The sequence below is a fragment of the Carcharhinus amblyrhynchos genome, unplaced genomic scaffold, assembly GCF_965287045.1.
Source record: "Carcharhinus amblyrhynchos unplaced genomic scaffold, sCarAmb.v2.hapA scaffold_47, whole genome shotgun sequence".
Taxonomy (NCBI): domain Eukaryota; kingdom Metazoa; phylum Chordata; class Chondrichthyes; order Carcharhiniformes; family Carcharhinidae; genus Carcharhinus; species Carcharhinus amblyrhynchos.
The window spans coordinates 1613004-1637782 of record NW_027649788.1 but is presented as its reverse complement, the minus strand read 5'-3'; the positions used below and the strand labels follow the sequence as shown (position 1 = coordinate 1637782).

The following is a 24779-nucleotide window of genomic DNA, read 5'->3' as shown; positions in this document are numbered from 1 at the left end:
GATCGACCTGATAGATGTTTACACAATTATGAGACCAATCGGCAGAATGTCTTGTCAGAGTCTTTTTATCTCAGGGTATAAATGCCAATTGCTGCAGGACTTATTTTAAAGTCATAACGGGGAAACTTTAAAAGAGATGAGAGAGGCAAGATTTTTCTTCACAGAGAGGGTGGTAAGTACCTGTATTTCGCTGACGGGGGGGATGTCAGAAGCAGATACAATAGCAATGGTTACAAAAAATCATCTTGACAGATAGATACATGAATAAACAGGGAATACAGAGATACAGGCTGCATAGATGCAAAGCAAAATCATTAGTTTAGAAAAGTATCATTTGTCGGCACAGGCTTGACCAAACAAACAACATTTCCTTTCCGGGCCTCTCCCTGTGTGTTTTTTTTTTAGCATTTGAGATGTTTTATTGTGAATTGGTTCTCCAACAAACAAAGAATGCAGCTTAGAACTGGATGACTTGGCTCTTCCTCTGCTTATCTCCTCCCAGCTCAAAGTGCTTGCATCTCTTCATGGCCAGCATTCTCTCTGACCTACAGTTGGGCTCCACACACTCCAATCTCAGCACAATCTTCTTTGTGGTCTTCGCCTTTTCCCCAAATATAGGTTTTGTCAGTCCACGATAACCTCTCTGCTTTCTGTCATAACATCTCTTACCCTGTGTGTATTAGGTATCCTTTCCCTTCTTGTACTGGGTAACCTTGTGGGGCTGGTGCCTCCGATTTTTTTTGCAATATGTCCTCCGGGTCTTTGGTACGTTGACCATTTTCCCAAACCGGGCGGTGAGCGGAAAAAAAGCTCAGGCCTCTCCCTGTTCCTCTTCAATTTCAAAACAATAGAGAGTCTTCAATCACACCCAGGATAGGATTATTTGCAGACATCCACCGAACTCCAGCCAACACAACCCTCCTCCCCTTCCTTCCTATGAACATGCAGGACATAGAACACGTGTCCTTTTAACTAAGGTTTTGAGGTCATCGGGCCCAGAAACAAGGGACCATTCGGCCTGGGTATCATGTCTCACAGTGAAATAACACAGTTGCTGAGGCGACAGACAGGGCCGTGTGGTGGTACAGTTAATAGCACAGCAGTCTCCCCGCGTGAGGACCTGGATTTAGTTGCTGTCGTGGGTGACTGTGTAGAGCTTGACATTCTCTCCGTGTTTGCATGTTTTTCCTCTGGGTGCTTAGAACAAAAACAAAACAAAGAACAAAGAACAACCCAACACGGGAAACAGGCCCTCCGGCCCAAGGAGCCCTCGCCGCCATCGGAACAAAGCATTTTCCGACACCTACCTTGACCCGTGTGTAGGCGTATGGTACCCCTATTGGAACCAGATTCAGGGGAGAATAGTTTAGGGACAATTTGTTACACCAATCAGCCTAACAGCACATCTTTGGGGTGTGGGAGGAAACCGGAGCACCCGGAGGAAACCCACGCAACCACAGGGAGAATGTGCAAACTCCCACAGACACTGGCCCAAATCCATGTATCTGCACAGCTAGCAGTGATAGTCACTGAGCTGCTGTGGTGCCCATCTGCTGGTCCAGTTTTAAGCACACACAACGACGTGAAGTACTAGGCCACTCTCGAAACATCCAAGAGCAGCCCATGCACGACCCACCGTGTGCATGCCCCTCGTTAGACAACAAGGTGGACCGACACACCTGCGGATTAAAAGAGACAAGACATTAATGCCATCAGGCCCCGGAGTTTTATCAGTTTTTATGCTACCTAAAAACCCGAACACTTCCTCCCTCGTAATGGATATTTCCTTCAACTGGTCTACAGCTCCCTCCAAGACATTACAAGACACCAAGCTCCTCTCCTTCGTGAATTCCGACACAAAGTATTCATTCAGGATCTCCCCCGTTCCCTCAGCCTCAATGCATAGTTCCCCTCCTTTGTCCCTAAGAGGACCAATTTTCCCTCGAACCACCCTCTTGTTCCTAATATAAGAGTAAAATGCCTTTGGATTTCCCTTAATCCTATCAGCCAAAGCCATTTCATGCCCCCTTTTCCCCCTTCTAACTCCCCTTTTGGTCTCCTCTCAAATGCCAACAATGTGCAGCTTCAGTCGATTGTCCATGCTAAATTGTCCCTTATTTTCTCAAGGAGACCAGGTTAGATTGATTAGCCATGGGAAAGCATGGTTGGTGTGCCGAGGTAAAATTCTCTGTTAGAAAATCTTTGCAGACTCAATGGGCCGAATTCCCATGATCTGCACCGTGTGCCTCTATGTTTCTGTGACTTTGTCATTCATGTACCAGGACATCCTTGCCCCTCTATATCACAACATTCTGCAGTGGCTTTCAATATGAAATATGTTCTGCTTTTGTATTCTTCCGAACCATGTGGCAACCTCAATTTTCCTACATTGTGTGTAACATGTCCAAGTTTTACCTCTTCATTTAATCTACACGGGAACTTTGTGTCTCCTCATAACGATGTACTTTTCTACCTATCTTGGAATTTTCAGAAGAGTTGACTGTATTGAATAAATTCATATTGATTGCAAGTCAGTGATCCACAAGGATTAATCCCTGTGAATTCAATACTTACTTTATACTAACCTTAAAATGAACTGTTTATCCCAATTCTATGATTCCTGTTTGTGAACTAATGTGATATCCATGCTAATCTCTTAACACGAAGAGCTGCAACGTTTTATGTGGCACATTAACGAATCCTCGTTTGTTTTGTAGCACAAATACATTACTTCACTTGATTGCGAGTGGAGAGCTTGTGGGTGAGTACAGTGATTTTTTTTTAAAACTAACTTTGTACTTGTTTCTTTTTCTTTAAATTTTTGCACCGGAAGCAGTTACTAGGGCACTCGGGTAGAGTTTTTTTTTACCTTACTACAAATTAGAGCGGTGAGGAATCCCGATACTCTACATAGGTAGAGTATCCCAGCCCTCCCCACTCCTCTAACTTCAAAAAGAGAGAGAGAGAGAGAGAGGGGGTCTGACTGAGAGCAGGTAAGTTTGTTTTTGTTTTTGAGTGTGCTGTAAGGGCTTTGGCTCACAGGGCCAAAGAGATAAGGGTGAGGCAAGGGAAGTTATAAGTTTTTTTTTAACTTTTTCCTCTGGGTTACTAAAAAGGGGCAAGTATGGGTGTGAGGCCAGTATGTTGTTGCCAGTGCAACATGTGGGAGGTCTTGGAGGCTCCTGGTCTACCAGACATCCACACCTGTGCTCGGTGTGTGGAGCTGCAGACCCTACGGAACCAGGTTAAGGAGCTGCAAATGCAGCTCGAGGACCTTCGGCTCATTAGAGAGAGTGAGGAGATAATTGATAGGAGCTATCAGCAAGTAGTCACACCAGAGCAACGGGAAGAAGGCACGTGGGTAACTATTAGGAAGGGGAAACCTCAGGTGATGGAGAGCACGCCGGTGGATGTCCCCCTTCAAAATAAGTCCTCCTGCCTGAGTACTACTGGGGGGGACAGCTCATCTGAGGGAGGCAGCAGTGGCCAGGTCTCTGGAGCTGAGCCAGTATGTCAAAAAATTAAAAAAGAGAGCAGAAAGGTAGTATTAATAGGGGTCTCCACAGTGAGGGGGGGGCGGACAGGCATTTTTGTGGACGTAGATGTGAGTCGCGGATGGTGGTTCGTCTCCCTGGAGCTGGGATCCGGGATGTCTCTGGGCATGTCCCAGACATCCTGAAGGGGAAGGGTGAGGAACCGGAGGTTGGAGTGCATATAGGTACTACTGACGTAGGCAAGAAGAGGGAGGCAGTGGTGAAAAGGGATTATAGGGAACTGGGTAGGCAGCTGAGGAAGAGAAAAGCGAAGGTAGTAATCTCAGGATTGCTGCCTGTGCCACGGGAGAATGAGGGCAGGAATGGAATGAGGTGGAGGCTGAATGCGTGGCTGAGGGACTGGAGCAGGGGGCAGGGATTTCGGTTCCTAGATCATTGGGACCTCTTTAGGGGCAGGTGTGACCTGTACAGTAAAGACGGGTGGCACTTAAATCCCAGGGGGACTAATATAATATCTTGGTGGGAAGACTGACTAAGGCTACTGGGGGGACTTTAAACTAGAAAGGATAGGGGGATGGAATTGTGATGGGGAGACTGGGACCGAGGAGGTTAGCTCCCAGGTAGGGAAGGACTGCAGGCAGTATGAGAGGGAGGTTAGACAGGGGGTGGAGAAGGGAAATGCCCAGGCTGAGGGGCTGAAGTATCTATTTTAACGCCAGGAGTGTAGTAAATAAGGTAGATGAGCTTAGGGCGTGGATTGCTGCTTGGGAATGTGATGTGATGGCCATTACGGACACTTGGATGTCTCAGGGACAGGACTGGGTACTTCAGGTGCCAGGATTCAGATGCTTCAGGAAGGACAGAGAGGGGGGCAAAACAGGTGGTGGAGTGGCTCTGTTGATCAGGGACAGTGTCATGGCTGCAGAGAAGGAGGATGCCGTGGAGGGACTGTCTACGGAGTCCCTGTGGGTGGAAGTCAGGAACAGCAAAGGGTCGATAACTTTGCTGGGTGTATTCTACAGGCCGCCCAATAGTGACAGGGAAGTTGAGGTGCAAATAGGGAAACAGATTCTAGAGAGATGTAGTAGTAACAGAGTTGTCGTGATGGGAGACTTCAATTTCCCAAACATCGACTGGAATATCCCAAGGGTATTGGTCTCTGGAGAAGCAGGGGCAAAACATTAACCAACCGTGAGCAAAACATTAACCAGTCGGGGAAAACATGAACCAAATGGGGAAAACATTAACCAGTGCGACTTGGTCCCTGGAGAAGCAGGGGGAAGGCATTAACCAGTTGGACTTGGAGCCTGGAGAAGCGAGGGGAAAACATTAACCAGTCGGACATAGTCCCTGGAGAACCGATGGGAAAACATTAACCAGTTGCACATAATCCCTGGAGAAGCAGGGGCAAAACATTAACCAGTCGGGGAAAACATTAACCAGTAGGGGAAAACATTAACCAACCGGGGAGAACATTAACCAGTTGGACGTTGTCCCTGGAGAAGCAAGGGGAAAACATGAACCAGTTGGGCATAGTGCCTGGAGAACCGAGGGGAAAACATTAATCAATTGGAGATGGACCCTGGAGAAGTGAGGAGGAAACATTAACCTGTTGCACCTAATCCCTGGAGAACCGAGGGGAAAACATTAACCAGTTGGACTTGGTACCTGTAGAAGCAGGGGCAAAACATTAACCAACCGGGCAACACATTTATCAACCGAGCAAAACATTAACCAGTGGGACTTGGTCTCTGCAGAAGCAGGGGAAAAGCATTAATCAGTTGGAATTGGAGCCTGGAGAACCGAGGGGAAAACATTAACCAGTCGGACATAGTCCCTGGAGAAGCAGGGGCAAAACATTAACCAGTCGGACCTTGTCTCTGGAGAACCGAGGGGAAAACATTAACCAGTTGGACATAGTCCCTGGAGAAGCACGGGCAAAACATTAACCAACCGTGGGGAAAACATTAACCAAACGGGGAAAACAATAACCAGTCGGGGAAAACATTAACCAACTGGGGAAAACATGAACCAGTGGGACGTAGGCTCTGGCTGAATGGGCAAAACATGAACCAACCGAGGGGAAAACATTAACCAACTGGGAGAAACATGAACCAGTTGGACTTGGTGCATGGAGAAGCGAGGGGAAAACATTAACCTGTCGGACATAGTCCCTGGAGAAGCAGGGGCAAAACATTAACCAGTCGGACCTTGTCCCTGGAGAACCGAGGGGAAAACATTAACCAGTCGGGCTGGGTGCCTGCAGAAGAAGGGGGAAAACATTAAGCAGTCGGGGAAAACATTAACCAGTTGGGAAGAACATTATCCAACCGTGGAAAACATTCACCAGTGGGACTTAGTCTCTGGCTGGAGTGGGCAAAACATTAACCAACCGCGGGGAAAACATTAACCAGTGGGACATGGGTCCCTGGAGACGCAGGAGGTAAACGTTTACCAACTGGGCTGGGTGCCTAGAGCAGAAGGGAAAACATTAACCAGTCGTAGTTGGTGCCTGGAGAAGCAGAGGCACAACATTAACCAACTGTGGGGAAAACATTAACCAGTCGGGGAAAACATTGACCAACCGGGGAAAACATTGACCAGTCGGGGAAAACTTTCACCTCTCCCTCTGTATCTCTGTGTCCCAGTAAGCTGATACAGTGTGAATGTAGGCCTTGCTTGTGAGGTGAATCATTCATGTTGACACCTTTAAATATCGATCCCCCCACTCTCTGCCTGTCTGTCTGTCTCTCCCTCTCTCTCACTGTCGCTCTCTCTCAGTAACTTCACTGCAGTCTTAATGTCAGCCTGACTAGGACACTTCATAAACTTTAAAAACTCACTCTCTGCCTCTCTCAGTTCAGGCACAGGTTGAGTGTTCGAGTGAGAGCGGGGGAGAGGTGAGTGTTGAAGCCGGTGCAGGCAGCTGTCAACAAAGCTTTGAAGAAATGGCAGGCAGTGTTTGTAAAGATGCTGAGGGAATGGGAAAGTCAGTGTGTCAGCCAGATGGGGGAAGGGAGGCTTCCACTTGCGAGGGGAAAACATTAACCAGCTGCTGCTGCTGCGGTGTGGGCAATGGCAGTCCCCCTTTTATTGTACCCTCTGGACAAGCAGGGGCAAAACATGAACCAGTTGGACGTGGTGCCTGGAGCAGAAGGGAAAACATTAACCAGTTAGACTCTGGTCCCTGGAGTAGAAGGGAAAACATTAAACCAGTTGCACTTAGTCTCCAGAGAAGCAGGGGCAAAGCATTAACCAATCGGGGAAAACATTAACCAGTGGGAACTGGTCCCTGGAGAAGCAGGGGGAAAACATGAACCAGTTGGACATAATCCCTGGAGAAGCAGGGGCACAACGTTAACCAACCGTGGGGGGAGAAAGCATTAACCAACTGGGGAAAACATTAACCTGTCGGGGAAAACATTAACCAGTGGGACTTGGGCCCTGGAGAAGCAGGGGGAAAGCATTAACCAGTCGGACCTTGTCCCTGGACAACCGAGGGGAAAACATTAACCAGTTGGACATAGTCCCTGGAGAAGCAGGGGCACAGCAGCAACCAAACGTGGGGAAAACGTCTGTTGTGGGTACGGTTTCGTTAAGGGGAAGTTGTGTCTGACAAATTTACTGGAGTTCTATGAGGATGTGTCTAGGGCAGTGGATAGAGGAGAGCCGGTGGATGTGGTCTTTCTTGATTTTCAGAAGGCGTTTGACAAGGTACCTCACAAGAGGTTATTGCAGAAGGTAAGGGGGCATGGAGTTGGGGGTAGGGTGTTAGCGTGGATAGAGGATTGGTTGTCAAATAGGAGGCAGAGAGTGGGGGTCAATGGGTGCTATTCGGATTGGCGGTTGGTGACTAGTGGAGTGCCCCAGGGGTCAGTGCTGGGGCCTCAGCTATTTACCATTTATATAGATGATCTGGAGGAGAGAACCGAGTGTATGGTGTCGAAATTTGCTGATGACACTAAGATTGGGGGAACGGCAAATTGTGCGGAGGGTGTGGAGAGTCTGCAGAAGGATCTAGATAGGCTGGGCGAATGGGCCAGGAACTGGCAAATGGAATTTAATGTTGGCAAGTGCGAGGTGGTCCACTTTGGCAGGAATAAAGGTTGGAAGGACTATTACTTACGGGGCGAAAAACTGCAGCAGGCGACGGTGCAGAGGGACCTCGGGGTCCTTGTGCATGAGTCGCAAAAACCCAGCCTGCAGGTGCAGCAGGTGGTCAGGAAGGCAAATGGGATGCTGGCCTTCATAGCGAGGGGGATTGAATATAAAAGTAGGGAGGTCTTGCTGCGGCTGTATAGGGCACTGGTGAGGCCGCAGCTGGAGCACTGTGTGCAGTTTTGGTCGCCGTACTTACGCAAGGATATTTTGGCCTTGGAGGGAGTGCAGAGGAGGTTTACTAGGCTGATACCGGAGTTGAGGGGGTTGAGCTATGAGGAGAGGCTGAATAAACTAGGCTTGTACTCGTTAGAGTTTAGAAGAATGAGGGGAGATCTCATTGAGAAGTATAAGATGATGAATGGGATGGATAGGATAGAGGTGGAGAGGCTCTTCCCACTCAGAAAGGACAGTAGGACTAGGGGGCACAGCCTCAAGATAAAGGGGGGGTGGGTTAGAATGGAGTTGAGGAGGAACTTCTTCACTCAAAGGGTGGTGAATCTCTGGAATTCTCTGCCCGTTGAGGTGGTGGAGGCTGCCTCGCTAAATATTTTTAAGACGCGGGTTGATGGGTTTTTGATAAGCGAGGGGATTAAGGGTTATGGGGAGAGGGCGGGAATGTGGAACTGAGACACGACAGATGAGCCATGATCTTATTGAATGGCGGGGCAGGCTCGAAGGGCTGGATGGCCTACTCCTGCTCCCATTTCTTATGTTCTTAAGTTCTTAAAACATTAACCAGTAGGGCAAAACATTAACCAGTCAGGGAAAACATTAACCAGTCGGGCAAAACATTAACCAACTGGGGAAAACATTAACCAGTGGGACTTAGGCTCTGCCTGGATGGGTAAAACATTAAGCAACGGTGGGGAAAGCATGAACCAACCGCGGGGAAAACATTAACCAGTGGGGCTTAGTCCCTGGACATGCAGAAGGGAAAACCTTAACCAGTCGGACATAGTCCCTGGAGGAGCTTGGGGAGAACATGAACCAGTCGGACAGAGCCCCTGGAGAAGCTTGGGGAAAACATCAACCAGTTGGACATAGTCCCTGGAGAAGCAGGGGCACAACATTAACCAACCGTGGGGAAAGGATTAACCAACTGGGGAAAACATTAATCAGTCGGGCAAAACATTAACCAGTCGGACCTCGTCCCTGGAGAACCAAGGGGAAAACATTAACCAGTTGCACAAACCCCCTGGAGATGCAGGGACAAAACATTAACCAACGGTGGGCAAAACATTAACCAGTCGCGGAAAACATTAACCAACCGGGGAAAACATTAACCAGTGGGACTTTGGGTCTGGCTGGATGGGCAAGACATGAAACAGCAGTGGGGAAAACATGAACCAACCATGGGGAAATCACTAACCAGTGGGACGTGATCCTTGGAGAACCGAGGGGATAACAGGAACCAGTTGGACATAGTCCCTGGAGAAGCAGGGGCAGAACATTCACCAACCGGAGGGAAAACGTTAACCAACCGGGGAAAACATTAACCAGTCGGGGAAAACATTAACCAGTCGGTGAAATAGTTAACCAACCGGGGAAAACATTAAGCAGTCGGGGAATACATTAACCATTGGGACTTCGGCTCTACCTGCGTGGGCAGAACATGAACCAGCCGCGGGAAAAATATTAACGAGTTGGCCTGGGTGCCTGGAGCAGAAGGGAAAGCATTAGGCAGTTGGACATGGTGCCTGGAGAAGCAGGGGGAAAACATTACCCAGTTGGACATAGCCCCTGGAGAAGCAGGGGCACAACATTAACCAACCATGTGGAAAACATTAGCCAGTCAGGCAAAACATTAACCAATGGGACTTGGTGCCTGGAGAAGCGAGGGGAAAACATGAACCAGTTGGACATAGTCCCTGGAGAAGCAGGGGCACAACATTAACCAACCGTGGGGAATACATTAACCAGTAGGGCAAAACATTAACCAGTCGGGGAAAACATTAAACAGTCGGGCAAAACATTAACCAACCGGGGAAAACATTAATCAGTCGGGGAAAACATTAACCAGTGGGACTGAGTCTCTGGCTGGATGGGTAGAACCGTATCCAACCGCGGGGAAAACATTAACCAGTCGGGCATAGTCCCTGGAGAAGCAGGAGCACAACATTAACCAACTGTGGGGAAAACATGAACCAGTCAGGCAAAACATTGACCAGTCGGGGAAAACGTAAACCAGTCAAAGAACAAAGAACAAAATCAGCCTGGGAAACAGGCCCTTCGGCCCAACGAGCCCACGCTGCCATCTCAGCTCCACCTCTCTACCCATGACCCCTATCTAATGTTTCATGGCCATCCAGATTGAGGGAAAACTGATTTCGGGACAATTTACTCCTGCCAATCAGCCGAACAGCACATCTTTGGGGTGTGGGAGGAAACCGGAGCACCCGGAGAAAACCCACGCAAGCACGGGGAGAATGCGCAAACTCCCACAGACACCAGCCCAAATCCATGTGTCTGCACAGCAATCAGCGATAGTCACTGAGCTGTCGTCTTGCCCAGTATCTTGTCCAGTTTAGGCACACACTAACGACATGAAGCACTAGGCCAATCTCGAACAACCAAGAGCAGCCCCAGTACGACCCATCGCGTGTATGCCCCTCGTTGGACACGAGGTGGACCGACTTCAAACCTGTGAATGAAAACAGAGAAAAACATTATTATCATACTATACCCATTTACATTTCTAGGGACACCCCAATGCTAATGACCCTTAATTAAAGGTTCTCCTATATCCACCCATCTCCAGCTCAGTCATGTGCCTAAGTTACTCCTAAAGGACTCTAGTGTGTTTGCTTCCACCACCTTACTTGGCAGAGCATTCCATACCCCCACTACCCTCTGCGTGAAAAACCTCCCTCGAATATCTGTGTTGTACCTCTCCCCCTTCACCTTAAGCCCATGGCCCCTCGTCCTACGTGACTCGACTATAGGAAATAGCTTACCTCTGTTTACTCTATCTATACCCTTCATAATCTTATATACCTCTATTAGATTCCCCCCCTCAGTCGGCGTCTTTCAAGGGAAAAGAGCCCCAATTTCTTCAATCTTTCCTCATACCCCAGTCCTTCCATACCAGGCAACATCCTGGTAAACCTCCTCTGCACTCTCTCCAGAGTCTCCACGTCCTTCTGGTAGTAAGGCGACCAGAACTGTACGCAGCCATTCAATAAGATCATGGCTGATCAGAAGTAGATCAGTTCCACTTTCCCACTTTCTCCCCATAACCCTTAATTCCCTTGTCTGTCAAAAACCTATCTACCTGTGACTTTTTTTTCCCCAGTTTGTTCATTTTCAGTCTGTTAACGTTTCTCCAATTATTATGCAATCTTTTTCTTCACAGCCTGTCACTGGATTCAAATTGGGCTGCACAGTAGCACAGTGGTTAGCACTGCTGCTTCACAGCTCCAGGGACCTGGGTTTGAATCGAAGCGCTAGATGGCCTACTCCTGCTCCTATTTCTTATGTTCTTTTGGCCTTACCAGTGAGCATCACGCTCCATCCTCCCCAGGCTACACACTGCGGCCATCCCCTCCGGGTTACACACCGTCTGATCTCACTGGCTCCATGCCCCCGAACTGAAGTCTCCATCCTTCCCGGGTTACGCACTGTCTGAACCCGCTGCCTCCGTTTTCTCCAGTTTACACACTGTCTGATCGCCATGTCTCCATCCTGCCCGGATTGGACACTGTCTGTTCATATTGGTACCATCCTCTTGTGTTTACAGACAGATCTCACTGCCTCCATTCCCACCCTCCCCCCATTACACATTATCTGATCTCACTATCTCTATCTCCCTGGGATTACACTCTCTGATCTCACTATTTCTGTCTCCCTGGGATTACACTGTCTGATCTCTCTATCTCTATCTCCCTGGAATTACACTCTCTGATCTCACTATCTCTATCTCCCTGGGATTACACATTATCTGATCTCACTATCTCTGTCTCCCTGGGGTTACACTGTCTGATCTCACTATCTCTATCTCCCTGGGATTACACTCTCTGATCTCACTATCTCTATCTCCCTGGGATTACACTCTCTGATCTCACTATCTCTATCTCCCTGGGATTACACTCTCTGATCTCACTATCTCTGTAATCCCAGGGAGATAGAGATAGTGAGATCAGAGAGTGTAATCCCAGGGAGATACTGTCTGATCTCACTATCTCTATCTCCCTGGGATTACTCTCTCTGATCTCACTATCTCTAGCTCCCTGGGATTACTCTCTCTGATTTCACTATCTCTATCTCCCTGGGATTACTCTCTCTGATTTCACTATCTCTATCTCCCTGGGATTACTCTCTCTGATCTCACTATCTCTATCTCCCTGGGATTACACTCTCTGATCTCACTATCTCTATCTCCCTGGGATTACTCTCTCTGATTTCACTATCTCTATCTGCCTGGGATTACACTCTCTGATCTCACTATCTCTATCTCCCTGGGATTACACTGTCTGATTTCACTATCTCTATCTCCCTGGGATTACTCTCTCTGATCTCACTATCTCTATCTCCCTGGGATTACACTCTCTGATCTCACTATCTCTATCTCCCTGGGATTACACTCTCTGATCTCACTATCTCTATCTCCCTGGGATTACACTGTCTGATCTCACTATCTCTATCTCCCTGGGATTACTCTCTCTGTTCTCACTATCTCTATCTCCCTGGGATTACACTCTCTGATCTCACTATCTCTATCTCCCTGGGATTACACTCTCTGATCTCACTATCTCTATCTCCCTGGGATTACTCTCTCTGATCTCACTATCTCTATCTCCCTGGGATTACTCTCTCTGATTTCACTATCTGTATCTCCCTGGGATTACTCTCTCTGATCTCACTATCTGTATCTCCCTGGGATTACTCTCTCTGATCTCACTATCTGTATCTCCCTGGGATTACTCTCTCTGATCTCACTATCTGTATCTCCCTGGGATTACTCTCTCTGATCTCACTATCTCTATCTCCCTGGGATTACTCTCTCTGATCTCACTATCTCTATCTCCCTGGGATTACTCTCTCTGATTTCACTATCTCTATCTCCCTGGGATTACTCTCTCTGATCTCACTATCTCTATCTCCCTGGGATTACTCTCTCTGATCTCACTATCTCTATCTCCCTGGGATTACTCTCTCTGATTTCACTACCTCTATCTCCCTGGGATTACACTCTCTGATCTCACTATCTCTATCTCCCTGGGATTACTCTCTCTGATCTCACTATCTCTATCTCCCTGGGATTACGCTCTCTGATCTCACTATCTCTATCTCCCTGGGATTACTCTCTCTGATCTCACTATCTCTATCTCCCTGGGATTACGCTCTCTGATTTCACTATCTCTATCTCCCTGGGATTACTCTCTCTTATTTCACTATCTCTATCTCCCTGGGATTACTCTCTCTGATTTCACTATCTCTATCTCCCTGGGATTACTCTCTCTGATCTCACTATCTCTATCTCCCTGGGATTACTCTCTCTGATCTCACTATCTCTATCTCCCTGGGATTACTCTCTCTGATTTCACTATCTCTATCTCCCTGGGATTACTCTCTCTGATCTCACTATCTCTATCTCCCTGGGATTACACTCTCTGATTTCACTATCTCTATCTCCCTGGGATTACTCTCTCTGATCTCACTATCTCTATCTCCCTGGGATTACTCTCTCTGATCTCACTATCTCTATCTCCCTGGGATTACTCTCTCTGATCTCACTATCTCTATCTCCCTGGGATTACTCTCTCTGATTTCACTATCTCTATCTCCCTGGGATTACTCCCTCTGATCTCACTATCTCTATCTCCCTGGGATTACTCTCTCTGATTTCACTATCTCTATCTCCCTGGGATTACTCTCTCTGATTTCACTATCTCTATCTCCCTGGGATTACTCTCTCTGATTTCACTATCTCTATCTCCCTGGGATTACTCTCTCTGATTTCACTATCTCTATCTCCCTGGGATTACACTCTCTGATCTCACTATCTCTATCTCCCTGGGATTACACTCTCTGATTTCACTATCTCTATCTCCCTGGGATTACTCTCTCTGATCTCACTATCTCTATCTCCCTGGGATTACACTCTCTGATCTCACTATCTCTATCTCCCTGGGATTACTCTCTCTGATTTCACTATCTCTATCTCCCTGGGATTACTCTCTCTGATTTCACTATCTCTATCTCCCTGGGATTACTCTCTCTGATCTCACTATCTCTATCTCCCTGGGATTACTCTCTCTGATTTCACTATCTCTATCTCCCTGGGATTACTCTCTCTGATCTCACTATCTCTATCTCCCTGGGATTACACTCTCTGATCTCACTATCTCTATCTCCCTGGGATTACTCTCTCTGATTTCACTACCTCTATCTCCCTGGGATTACACTGTCTGATCTCACTATCTCTATCTCCCTGGGATTACTCTCTCTGATCTCACTATCTCTATCTCCCTGGGATTACACTCTCTGATCTCACTATCTCTATCTCCCTGGGATTACTCTCTCTGATCTCACTATCTCTATTTCCCTGGGATTACACTCTCTGATTTCACTATCTCTATCTCCCGGGGATTACTCTCTCTGATTTCACTATCTCTATCTCCCTGGGATTACTCTCTCTGATTTCACTATCTCTATCTCCCTGGGATTACTCTCTCTGATTTCACTATCTCTATCTCCCTGGGATTACTCTCTCTGATTTCACTATCTCTATCTCCCTGGGATTACTCTCTCTGATTTCACTATCTCTATCTCCCTGGGATTACTCTCTCTGATCTCACTATCTCTATCTCCCTGGGATTACTCTCTCTGATCTCACTATCTCTATCTCCCTGGGATTACTCTCTCTGATTTCACTATCTGTATCTCCCTGGGATTACTCTCTCTGATCTCACTATCTCTATCTCCCTGGGATTACACTCTCTGATTTCACTATCTCTATCTCCCTGGGATTACTCTCTCTGATCTCACTATCTCTATCTCCCTGGGATTACTCTCTCTGATCTCACTATCTCTATCTCCCTGGGATTACTCTCTCTGATCTCACTATCTCTATCTCCCTGGGATTACTCTCTCTGATTTCACTATCTCTATCTCCCTGGGATTACTCTCTCTGATCTCACTATCTCTATCTCCCTGGGATTACTCTCTCTGATTTCACTATCTCTATCTCCCTGGGATTACTCTCTCTGATTTCACTATCTCTATCTCCCTGGGATTACTCTCTCTGATTTCACTATCTCTATCTCCCTGGGATTACTCTCTCTGATTTCACTATCTCTATCTCCCTGGGATTACACTCTCTGATCTCACTATCTCTATCTCCCTGGGATTACACTCTCTGATTTCACTATCTCTATCTCCCTGGGATTACTCTCTCTGATCTCACTATCTCTATCTCCCTGGGATTACTCTCTCTGATCTCACTATCTCTATCTCCCTGGGATTACACTCTCTGATCTCACTATCTCTATCTCCCTGGGATTACTCTCTCTGATTTCACTATCTCTATCTCCCTGGGATTACTCTCTCTGATTTCACTATCTCTATCTCCCGGGGATTACTCTCTCTGATCTCACTATCTCTATCTCCCTGGGATTACTCTCTCTGATCTCACTATCTCTATCTCCCTGGGATTACACTCTCTGATCTCACTATCTCTATCTCCCTGGGATTACACTGTCTGATTTCACTATCTCTATCTCCCTGGGATTACTCTCTCTGATGTCACTATCTCTATCTCCCTGGGATTACTCTCTCTGATCTCACTATCTCTATCTCCCTGGGATTACTCTCTCTGATCTCACTATCTCTATCTCCCTGGGATTACTCTCTCTGATCTCACTATCTCTATCTCCCTGGGATTACTCTCTCTGATCTCACTATCTCTATCTCCCTGGGATTACTCTCTCTGATTTCACTATCTCTATCTCCCTGGGATTACTCTCTCTGATTTCACTATCTCTATCTCCCTGGGATTACTCTCTCTGATCTCACTATCTCTATCTCCCTGGGATTACTCTCTCTGATCTCACTATCTCTATCTCCCTGGGATTACTCTCTCTGATTTCACTATCTCTATCTCCCTGGGATTACACTCTCTGATTTCACTATCTCTATCTCCCTGGGATTACACTCTCTGATCTCACTATCTCTATCTCCCTGGGATTACACTCTCTGATCTCACTATCTCTATCTCCCTGGGATTACACTCTCTGATTTCACTATCTCTATCTCCCTGGGATTACTCTCTCTGATCTCACTATCTCTATCTCCCTGGGATTACTCTCTCTGATTTCACTATCTCTATCTCCCTGGGATTACTCTCTCTGATTTCACTATCTCTATCTCCCTGGGATTACTCTCTCTGATTTCACTATGTCCATCTTCACTCTCTTTGCTTTCTGGGAATGTCGGAATTCGCCATTTTCTCCCCAGAATTGGTCCAGGAACCAGGCCGCTTCTTAAACACGATTAAAAAAGCTGAAAATCCTCCCTGCTCAGAACCGAGTATAAATATTTGCATCGCTTTCTCACCCGGACTTTCTACCGCCGAAACTTCTGGAAAGAAGCAACTCTGCGACTGCGCGTCGTTGTTTGTGAGGTAAAACTGCACGCGCTCAAAGAGCCCGGCGCATGCGCATACGGAGAACTGCTTCTTCGTCCGCCCTCCAACGCCCCCCGGTCACAAAGGGCCTGCGCAGTGCGCGAGTCTTGGAGTTCCTTCCGTGCTGTCCGTCTCGCGCACAGGCGGTTACAACCCGAGCGCGCCGCTGCCTGGACAATGAAGAGGGCGGGGCTGCAATCTACACCCTCTTCCCATTTGTTGTAGCGGCTATCAATCACCTGCTCCCAGCCAATAGGAAGGTCCTTCTCATCAGTGTGCTGTCTTGACCCCAGTGAAAGGTTCTCATCAGTGTGGATGGAGCAGACTTTAAACAAGGAAGAATTAGCAATTGGTGCTCAGCTCCTAATAACACTCACATTGGCTGAAAAATGGCTTTCAAAAGAACTGGAAGTCGGGGATACAATTCCTTTCCTTTACTGAACGCTGCTGTACATCCTGGCAGGTTAAATCTGTTTGTCACAGTCAAGAGTTTTTTTCTTTCCTCAACCATTGAATTGCTGTCCAGATGTTTCACGGTACTTCTGGGTGACAAAACCAGATCCTTCACAGAATATTTACCTCGGATTTACCCCACACATCTTCACTTGTACGTCACATTACGACTTTCAACTTGGTCCTGGTAGATTGATCAACACAGATGTCATCATCTACATTAGCGTGCAGGCTTAGATATTGAAGAGCTGCCTGCCAGTCACGAGACATGTCTTCACATATAGGAACCCAGGAAAGCAGTCAACAATATATTTCACCTTCACACTACCAGCACCAAGATGGAATTGGATATCACCCTGGTGGTCACAACAGTATCAAGGCCCCAAACTTGTTCACCCAGATGTATTTCTTGATAGAACCCTCGGCTAAAAGCATCACCTCCTCAGGACTGCAGAGGAAACCTCCAAAACACTCCTCTGTAAACTCGTTCCTTCCTCATTGGGATCACATGCCAACACCCTCAGGACCTCTGTTTTTGCGAGCACATGTAATTGTTGGAGGTCAGCCATATCCGTTCCATGGCACTACAGCTGGAGTTTCTCATGTGCGTTTCTGAGGCCTACCCGCCTTTAGCTATTCTTCCAAAATACCATCAGAAGTGGGGACATTCACTAATAGTTGAACAATGCACAACACCATTCACAAACCCTCAGATACTGAAGTCGACCATGTTCAAATGTAGTAAGAAATAGACAATATCCACTTTTGGGTTGACAAATGACAAGTAGTGTTAGCGCCACACAAGTGTCAGGCAATGACTATCTCCAATAAGAGAAAATCTGATCATTCCTCCTTTCATATTCAATTGCATTACAATCGCCGAATTGTCCGTTACCGACACCCTGGGGTTTACTGTTGGCCTGAAACTGAACTGGATTACTCATATGCATACTATTGCTCCAACAGCAAGTCAGATGGGAGGGGAGGTAGTATACAGTCGGATTGTCATCAGTGCAATAATCCAAAGACATATAGGGCCAGGCTGTTGAACTGAAGACCCGTGTTCAAACCCTATGAAACCGTTGTCAATTGTTGTGAAAACCCATCTGGTTCACTGATGTCCTTTACTCAAGTAAATCTATGATCCTTGCCTGGGCTGGCCTTTATGTAACCTCAGACTAGAAACAATATTGTTGTCTCTGAAAATGCCTTCTGAAATAACCTAACAAGCCATTCAGTTCAATGGAAATGGGAGAGGAACAATAAATGCTGGCCCAGCCAACGATGCTCAGATCCCATGATTAGAAATAACCAATGGCAAAATCTCATCTCCTGACTTTCGAAAACCAAGGAATCAGGTGTTTGATGGAGTACTCTGTTATTTCTTTTGGGATGAGTACAGCTTCAACAATGCTCAAGACACGTTATGCTGTCCAGGACATAGTAACCCATTTGATTGGCACCTCATCAAAAAATACCCACTCCCTCCATCATCAATGCGCATTGGTAGCAGTATGTGCAATCTAACAGTTGCACGACAGAATCTTATCAAGCCTTCTGAAGTAGCAAATTCCAAACCCACAACCACTGTCATCTAGAAAGAAAAAGGCAGTTGACACATGGGAAAATCACCGCCTGGAAATTTTCCTCGAAGTCACTCAACATACTGATCGGGAAATACATTGCCAATCCTTCACTGCCATTAGAGAGGAATCCTGGAACTGTTTCCCAAACAACACAGTCTGTTTACATATATATTCATGGACTGCAGCAGTTCAAAAAGGAAGATCACCACTGCCATCTCATGGAATTGGACAATAAATGCTGGCTAAGGCAGCAAGCACTACATCTTATGAATTAATAATAATAAAAATAAAGTGGATGGTGCCAGTCAGTTCAGAGGCAATTCACTGCATTGATTCCAGAGACAAGGAGTTCTTTTACGAAGATAAGTTGAGAAGTTTAGGCTGATAGTCTTTAGAATTGAGAATCATGAGTGGAGATGAAGTATACAATATGATAAACAATATTTGGTTTAATTAATTTGGACCTGATTTGTCTGTAAAATTATCGCCACAGAAATGGAAACTGCAATATTCTGATTATAGTACGAATTACAGGATAATCAGATGTCTTACTGAATAAGCCATTTGACTTATCTCAGTTGGCTGGACTGCTGGATAGCGATTTTAAAAAGTGATACCAAAAACGTAGATTTAATTCCCGTACTGACTAAAATTATTCATTAAGTCCCACCTTCTCAAATATGCCTGACGGTTGGTGATCGTTGGGTTAAATCACCATCAGTCACAACTTATATTTAGCTGGGACTATGACGAATTTACCTTTTGCAACTAAGATAAGAAAAAGTTTTGACAAAATAAGTGAAAAATGGACATTTCCTCTTTTGGGGCAATTTAGAATGAGAGGTCATAACTTTAGGATGGAAGGTAGCTGATTTAAAACAGATGAGAAGAAAATACTTTTCTCAAATGTTACGAATCTGTGGAATTCACTTTAATCATTGAATTATTACAGTGCACATTCATAGAAGGCCATTCAGCCCATTGAATGTTGTTCAGTTATTCTCTCCAATTATGCATGGTTTTGATGTCTCAGTGCGACTTCTGCAGAATTTCAGATTTTAAATATATATTCTGATATTTCATAGAACATAGAACACTACAGCACAAACAGGCCGTTCGGCCCACGAGTTGTGCCGATCACATCAACACCTACCAATCCATAGACCTATCTATAACCCCCAATCCCATTAAATCCCATATACTCATCCACAAGTCTTTTAAAAGACCCCAGCAAGTTCGCCTCCACCACCACTGACGGCAGCCGATTTCATTCACTCACCACCATCTGAGTGAAAAACTTACCCCTAACATCACTTCTGTACTTGCCTCCCCGCACCTTAAATCTGTGTCCTCTCGTAGCGACCATTTCAACCCGGGGAAATAGCCTCTGAGAATCCACCCTATCTATTCCTCTCAACATTTTATAAACTTCTATCAGGTCACTTCTCAACCTTCGTCTCTCCAGGGAAAAGAGTCCCAGCTCCCTCAACCTAACTTCATAAGGCATGCCTCCCAGTCCAGGCAACATCCTTGTAAATCTCCTCTGTACCCTTTCAATAGCTTCTACGTCCTTCCTATAGTGAGGCAACCAGGACTGCGCACAGTACTCCAAGTGAGGCCTGACAAGGGTCTTATAAAGTTGCAGCATTACCTCCCAATTCCTAAACTCAATCCCTTGATTAATGAAGGCCAGTACACCATACGCCTTCTTGACCACATCCTCCACCTGCGAGGCCGATTTAAGAGTCCTGTGGACCCGGACCCCAAGATCCTTCTGCTCTTCAACACTACGAAGACTCCTGCTGGATCGGCAAAACATTAACCAACCGTGGGGAAAACATGAACCAGTGGTCCTTAGGCTCTGGCTGGATGGGCAAAATATGAACCAACCGTGGGGAAAACATTAACCAACCGGGGAAAACATTAACCAGTGGGACTTGGAGCCTGGAGAAGCAGGGGGGAAAACATTAACCAGTCGGGGAAAACTTTCACCTCTCCCTCTGTATCTCTGTGTCCCAGTAAGCTGATCCAGTGTGAATGTAGGCCTTGCTTGTGAGGCGAATCATTCAAGTTGACACCTTTAAATATCAATCCCCCACTCTCTGTCTGTCTGTCTCTCCCTCTCTCTCACTGTCCCTCTCTCTCAGTAACTTCACTGCAGTGTTAATGTCAGCCTGACTTCGGACACTTAAGAAACTTTAAAAACTCCCTCTCTGCCTCTCTCAGTTCAGGCACAGGTTGAGTGTTCGAGTGAGAGCCGGGGAGAGGTGAGTATTGAAGCCGGTGCAGGCAGCTGTCAACAAAGCTTTGAAGAAATGGCAGGCAGTGTTTGTAAAGATGCTGAGGGAATGGGAAAGTCAGTGTGTCAGCCAGATGGGGGAAGGGAGGCTTCCACTTGCGAGGGGAAAACATTAACCAGCTGCTGCTGCTGCGGTGTGGGCAATGGCAGTCCCCCTTTTATTGTACCCTCTGGACAAGCAGGGGCAAAACATGAACCAGGTGTACTGAATCCCTGGAGAAGCGAGGGGAAAACATTAACCAGGCAGGAATAGTCCCTGGAGAACTGAGGGGAAATATGGATCCCCCCTCTCTCTGTCTGTCTCTCCCTCTCTCTCACTGTCACTCTCTCTCAGTAACTTCACTGCAGTGTTAATGTCAGCCCGACTTCGGACACTTAATAAACTTTAAAAACTCACTCTCTGCCTCTCTCTGTTCAGGCAAACAACTGCAACATTAGACTCCAGCCGTTATTATCAATACCCCTTCCCATAAAGGCTAACATACCATAGGCTTTCTTCACCACGCTCTCCACTTGTACTGCTACCTTCAAAGACTTGTGCACTTGCACCCCCAGGTCCCACTGTGTTTCTATACTCTTTATAGGCTTACCGTTTATCATATAACTGCCCCCTACATTATTCCAGACAAAATGCATCACCTCACATTTATCAGGATTAAACTCCATTTGCCATATATCTGCCCAATCAACCAGCCTATCAATATCCCGTTGTATTGCCAGACACTGCTCCTCACTGCCTGCCAATCCAGCCATCTTCGTGTCATCTGCAAATTTGCTGATCACACCACCGACTCCCTCTTCCAAATCATTTATATACACTACAAAGAGAAGGGGTCCCAGTACCGAGCCCTGCGGCACACCACTAGTGACAGACCTCCAGCTAGAAAAGGACCCCTCCACAACTCCTCTCTGTCTCCTCTTAGCAAGACAGTTCTCTACCCATCTAGATACCTGGCCTTGTATCCCATGAGCCTTAATCTTTTCCACCAACCTACCATGAGGGACTTTGTCAAACGCCTCACTGAAATCCTTGGTCGGAGTTGAGTTGTAGTGGGAATCCCCACCTCGGGATGATTCCGTCTGCTGGGATGCGGGCTCCGGTGGTGTCTTCGCAATCCCGAGTTGGGAATGCTTCCACCCAGCGGGTGAATTGATCGATTAAGACTAAACAATATTTCTTCCCTCGGCGAGTGGGTAGGGGGCCTCTGAAGTCGATCTGCAGGTTTTCCCAGGATCCCTTTGGTCGGGGTTGGTGGGCCAGTTTGACTCTCAGGGGTGGGCCCGGGTTGTGCTGGGCGCGTATGATACAGCGCTGGCAATGTTTGGCTCCACCCCGTCCCATCCCTGGCAACCACCAATCAGCTGATAGTGGGGCCAGGGTCCCATCCCGGCCGGAGTGGTGTGGCTCGTGGTGGACTTGGAGTAGTTCGGTGGGTAGAAATGAGGGGGCGACGACTTGGTGCCCTCTGCGCCACACTCCATCTTTGTCCCTGGACGCCCCTGCCTGTTCCCACTGTGCCACCTCATGTGGGCTGGTGTTACCCTGCAGCTTATAAAGATCCACTTCCTCCAAGGGTGCTGTTGTGGTGGGGGCTGTGTGCGGGAGGGCTTCCCCAGCTACAGCCTTGGCTGCAGTGTCTGCGAGTTGCTTCCCTTTCTGTTCCGCTGTCTTTACCCTTTGGTGGACTTTTATCTTCATTACGGCTGCTTCTGAGGGCAGCCTGGCTGCAGCTACCAGGTCTCGGGTTATATTTTCATGCCTTATGCACCCCTCCCCCACCCCCCCTCCCCCCACCCCCAACCGTGCTGATAAACCCGCCCCTTTTCCAGTCCATCATGTAATCGTGGACCACCCCAAATGCATATCAGCTGTCAGTATACACATTTACTCACTTTTCCCTTCCTGTCTTGAGGGCTTCCGTGAGGGCTATGAGTTTGGCCATTTGGGCTGAGGTCTCCCCACTCATCGTGTCCTTTGCTCCCAGTGTCCCTTCCTGGTCTACTATTGCCCAGCCTGTGTGGTATTGTCCCTCTACTTGTCTTCGGGACCCATCTACATACAGTATGAGGTGGGGGTTATCTCGGGGTTGGTCATTAATGCCTCCCTCCGCTTCAGTGTCTGGGTTAATCGGGCAGTAGTGCGGACTTCCCTCTGATAGGAGTCCCTCAGCGGGGTTCTTCCCAGTGTCCCGCACTATCTGGACTGACCGATCTCGGGGGAGGAGTACCGCTTCCCAATTGGCCCTTCGGGCGTCCGAAACAGTCCGGAGTCGGCCTGTATTCAGGAGCTCAGCGATGGTGTGTTTCATGTGTGAAATGATTTGTCCTGACACAGTGATCGGTTCGCGTACCCTGACTGCCCAGGAGGGGCAATCTAGAGCTGCCACACACTTGTGCAGTCCCTGGGCTCCCGGGGATTGTCGGGTGGAACAATATGCCACCGGTCGCATGGTCCCCCCGTATTCTTGGGTTCCCACGGAGCGATAAAATCCCTCTTCTGGGTCATAGAAGAGGTGGAAGGGTTTGATTATATTGGGTGGGCGTAGGGCTGGAGCTGCTAATAGTTCTGATTTTAGGCGGGTGAATGCTACCTCCTGTTCGGGTCCCCACTCGATCGTTCCTGCTCCTGGCTTTCCCCCTTTGACCAGCCGCTGAATTGGTTCAGACAGAGATGCGAACTGGTCAATGCAATCCCGGCAGTCGTGAAATAGTCCCATAACTCTACACACCCCTTTAACTGTGTTTGGACAGGGCATATTTATAATCCCGGTCTTCCGATCGGAGGAGAGGGCTGTCTTTCCTTGACTTATGTTGTTTCCTAAATCCCGGAGCTCCTGTTTTACAATCTGTGCCTTGGTTGGGTTGATTTTAAACCCCGCAGCCTGCGAGGCGCGTAGGATTGTGGACAGGGCTCCGATATGTGCTGTGCGGTTGGTGGAGGCAATGAAGATGTGGTCCACATATTGGAGGAAGGTCCTTCCATATGGGGACAGGTCGCAGTCCTCAAGGGCCTCACTCATAACTGGGTGGAAAATGTTGGGAATGTTGTGGAGCCCTTGGGGGAGGCGTGTCCGTGTGTACTGTTTCCCTCCACAGGGAAAGGCCAACCTTTCCTGGGAGTCCGTGTGAAGCGGGATGGACGAGAATCCGTTTGCTGTGTCTAACACAGAGAAAATACCATGTTCAGATCCGAGTCCGTTAAAAATAGTGGATGGACTCGCGACTATGGGGTGTTCTTTTGGAGTTATTTTGTTGAGGGCCGTGTAGTCTATGGCCAGTCGGTAACTTCTGTCTGGCTTACGGACTGGCCGTATCGGGGAGTTGGTGTTAGACACTGTAGGTCTTCAAATACCCTGGGCAACCAAAGCCTGAATGGTTTTCTCAGTGTCCTGTAGTGCCTGGGGCTTTATGGGGTATTGTATGTGATGGGGTGTGGATGGGCCCGTGTATGTGTAGGGGAGGGGTTTTTACCAGGCCGCAGTCTTGTTTCCCTGCTGCCCAGACTTGGGGTAATGATGGACATAGAAGCCCTACTATCCCTTCCCTTATCCAATCTCGGGCTGTGGGTGTGTGGTCTCCTGCCCGGATTGCATCCACGTTTGTGTTCGGGACCCAATATCCCTGAATCCCACTTTTGTGTTCCTTTCTCGCAGTCCACAGCAGGCGCTTGTTAAAGGCACCCACCACCGCCCCCGAACTCCCCCCCAGGAGGTCTATTCCCAAGATTGTTCCCTCCAGATTGGGGCAGACCCAGAAGTGTACTGGGAGTAAGATGTCCTCAATCTCTAGTAGGACTGCCTGGCTCTGGTAAGCTGTAGTTCTATTTCCCCCGACCCCCCCACTACTACGATGGAACGGTGGGTTGTAGGAAGTGCCGTGTTGGTGAGGGATATCGCGCCCCCCACCACCACCACCCCCCCCCCCCCCCCCCACCCCGGTATCTATTAATATTTTGCATCGCCGGCCCCCCTTAACGATGCATTAACCCAGATGCGGGGGTGGGCTCCCGGGGTGGGGGCCGATGCGATTCATGCGGTCTTTCGCTCCGCCAGATTCTGGATAATATCCAGCAGCTGCTGGTGGCTGAGGTGTGCAGGATTGGGAATGACTTCATTCCCTTTCAGCTCGGGGGGGGCTTGCCGGGGTTTGGTCGTACCTGGGGG

General features: G+C 47.8%; 1 protein-coding gene across 1 annotated transcript; it reads right to left on the bottom strand.

Moving 5' to 3' along the window:
- Nucleotides 1–457: 457 nt before the first annotated feature.
- On the bottom strand, nt 458–794 carry LOC145337385 (large ribosomal subunit protein eL42-like). Its single transcript, XM_080182170.1, is given in 1 exon segment — nt 458–794. A coding segment is annotated over 1 exon segment (321 nt). The 5' UTR covers nt 779–794.
- Nucleotides 795–24779: the final 23985 nt, after the last annotated feature.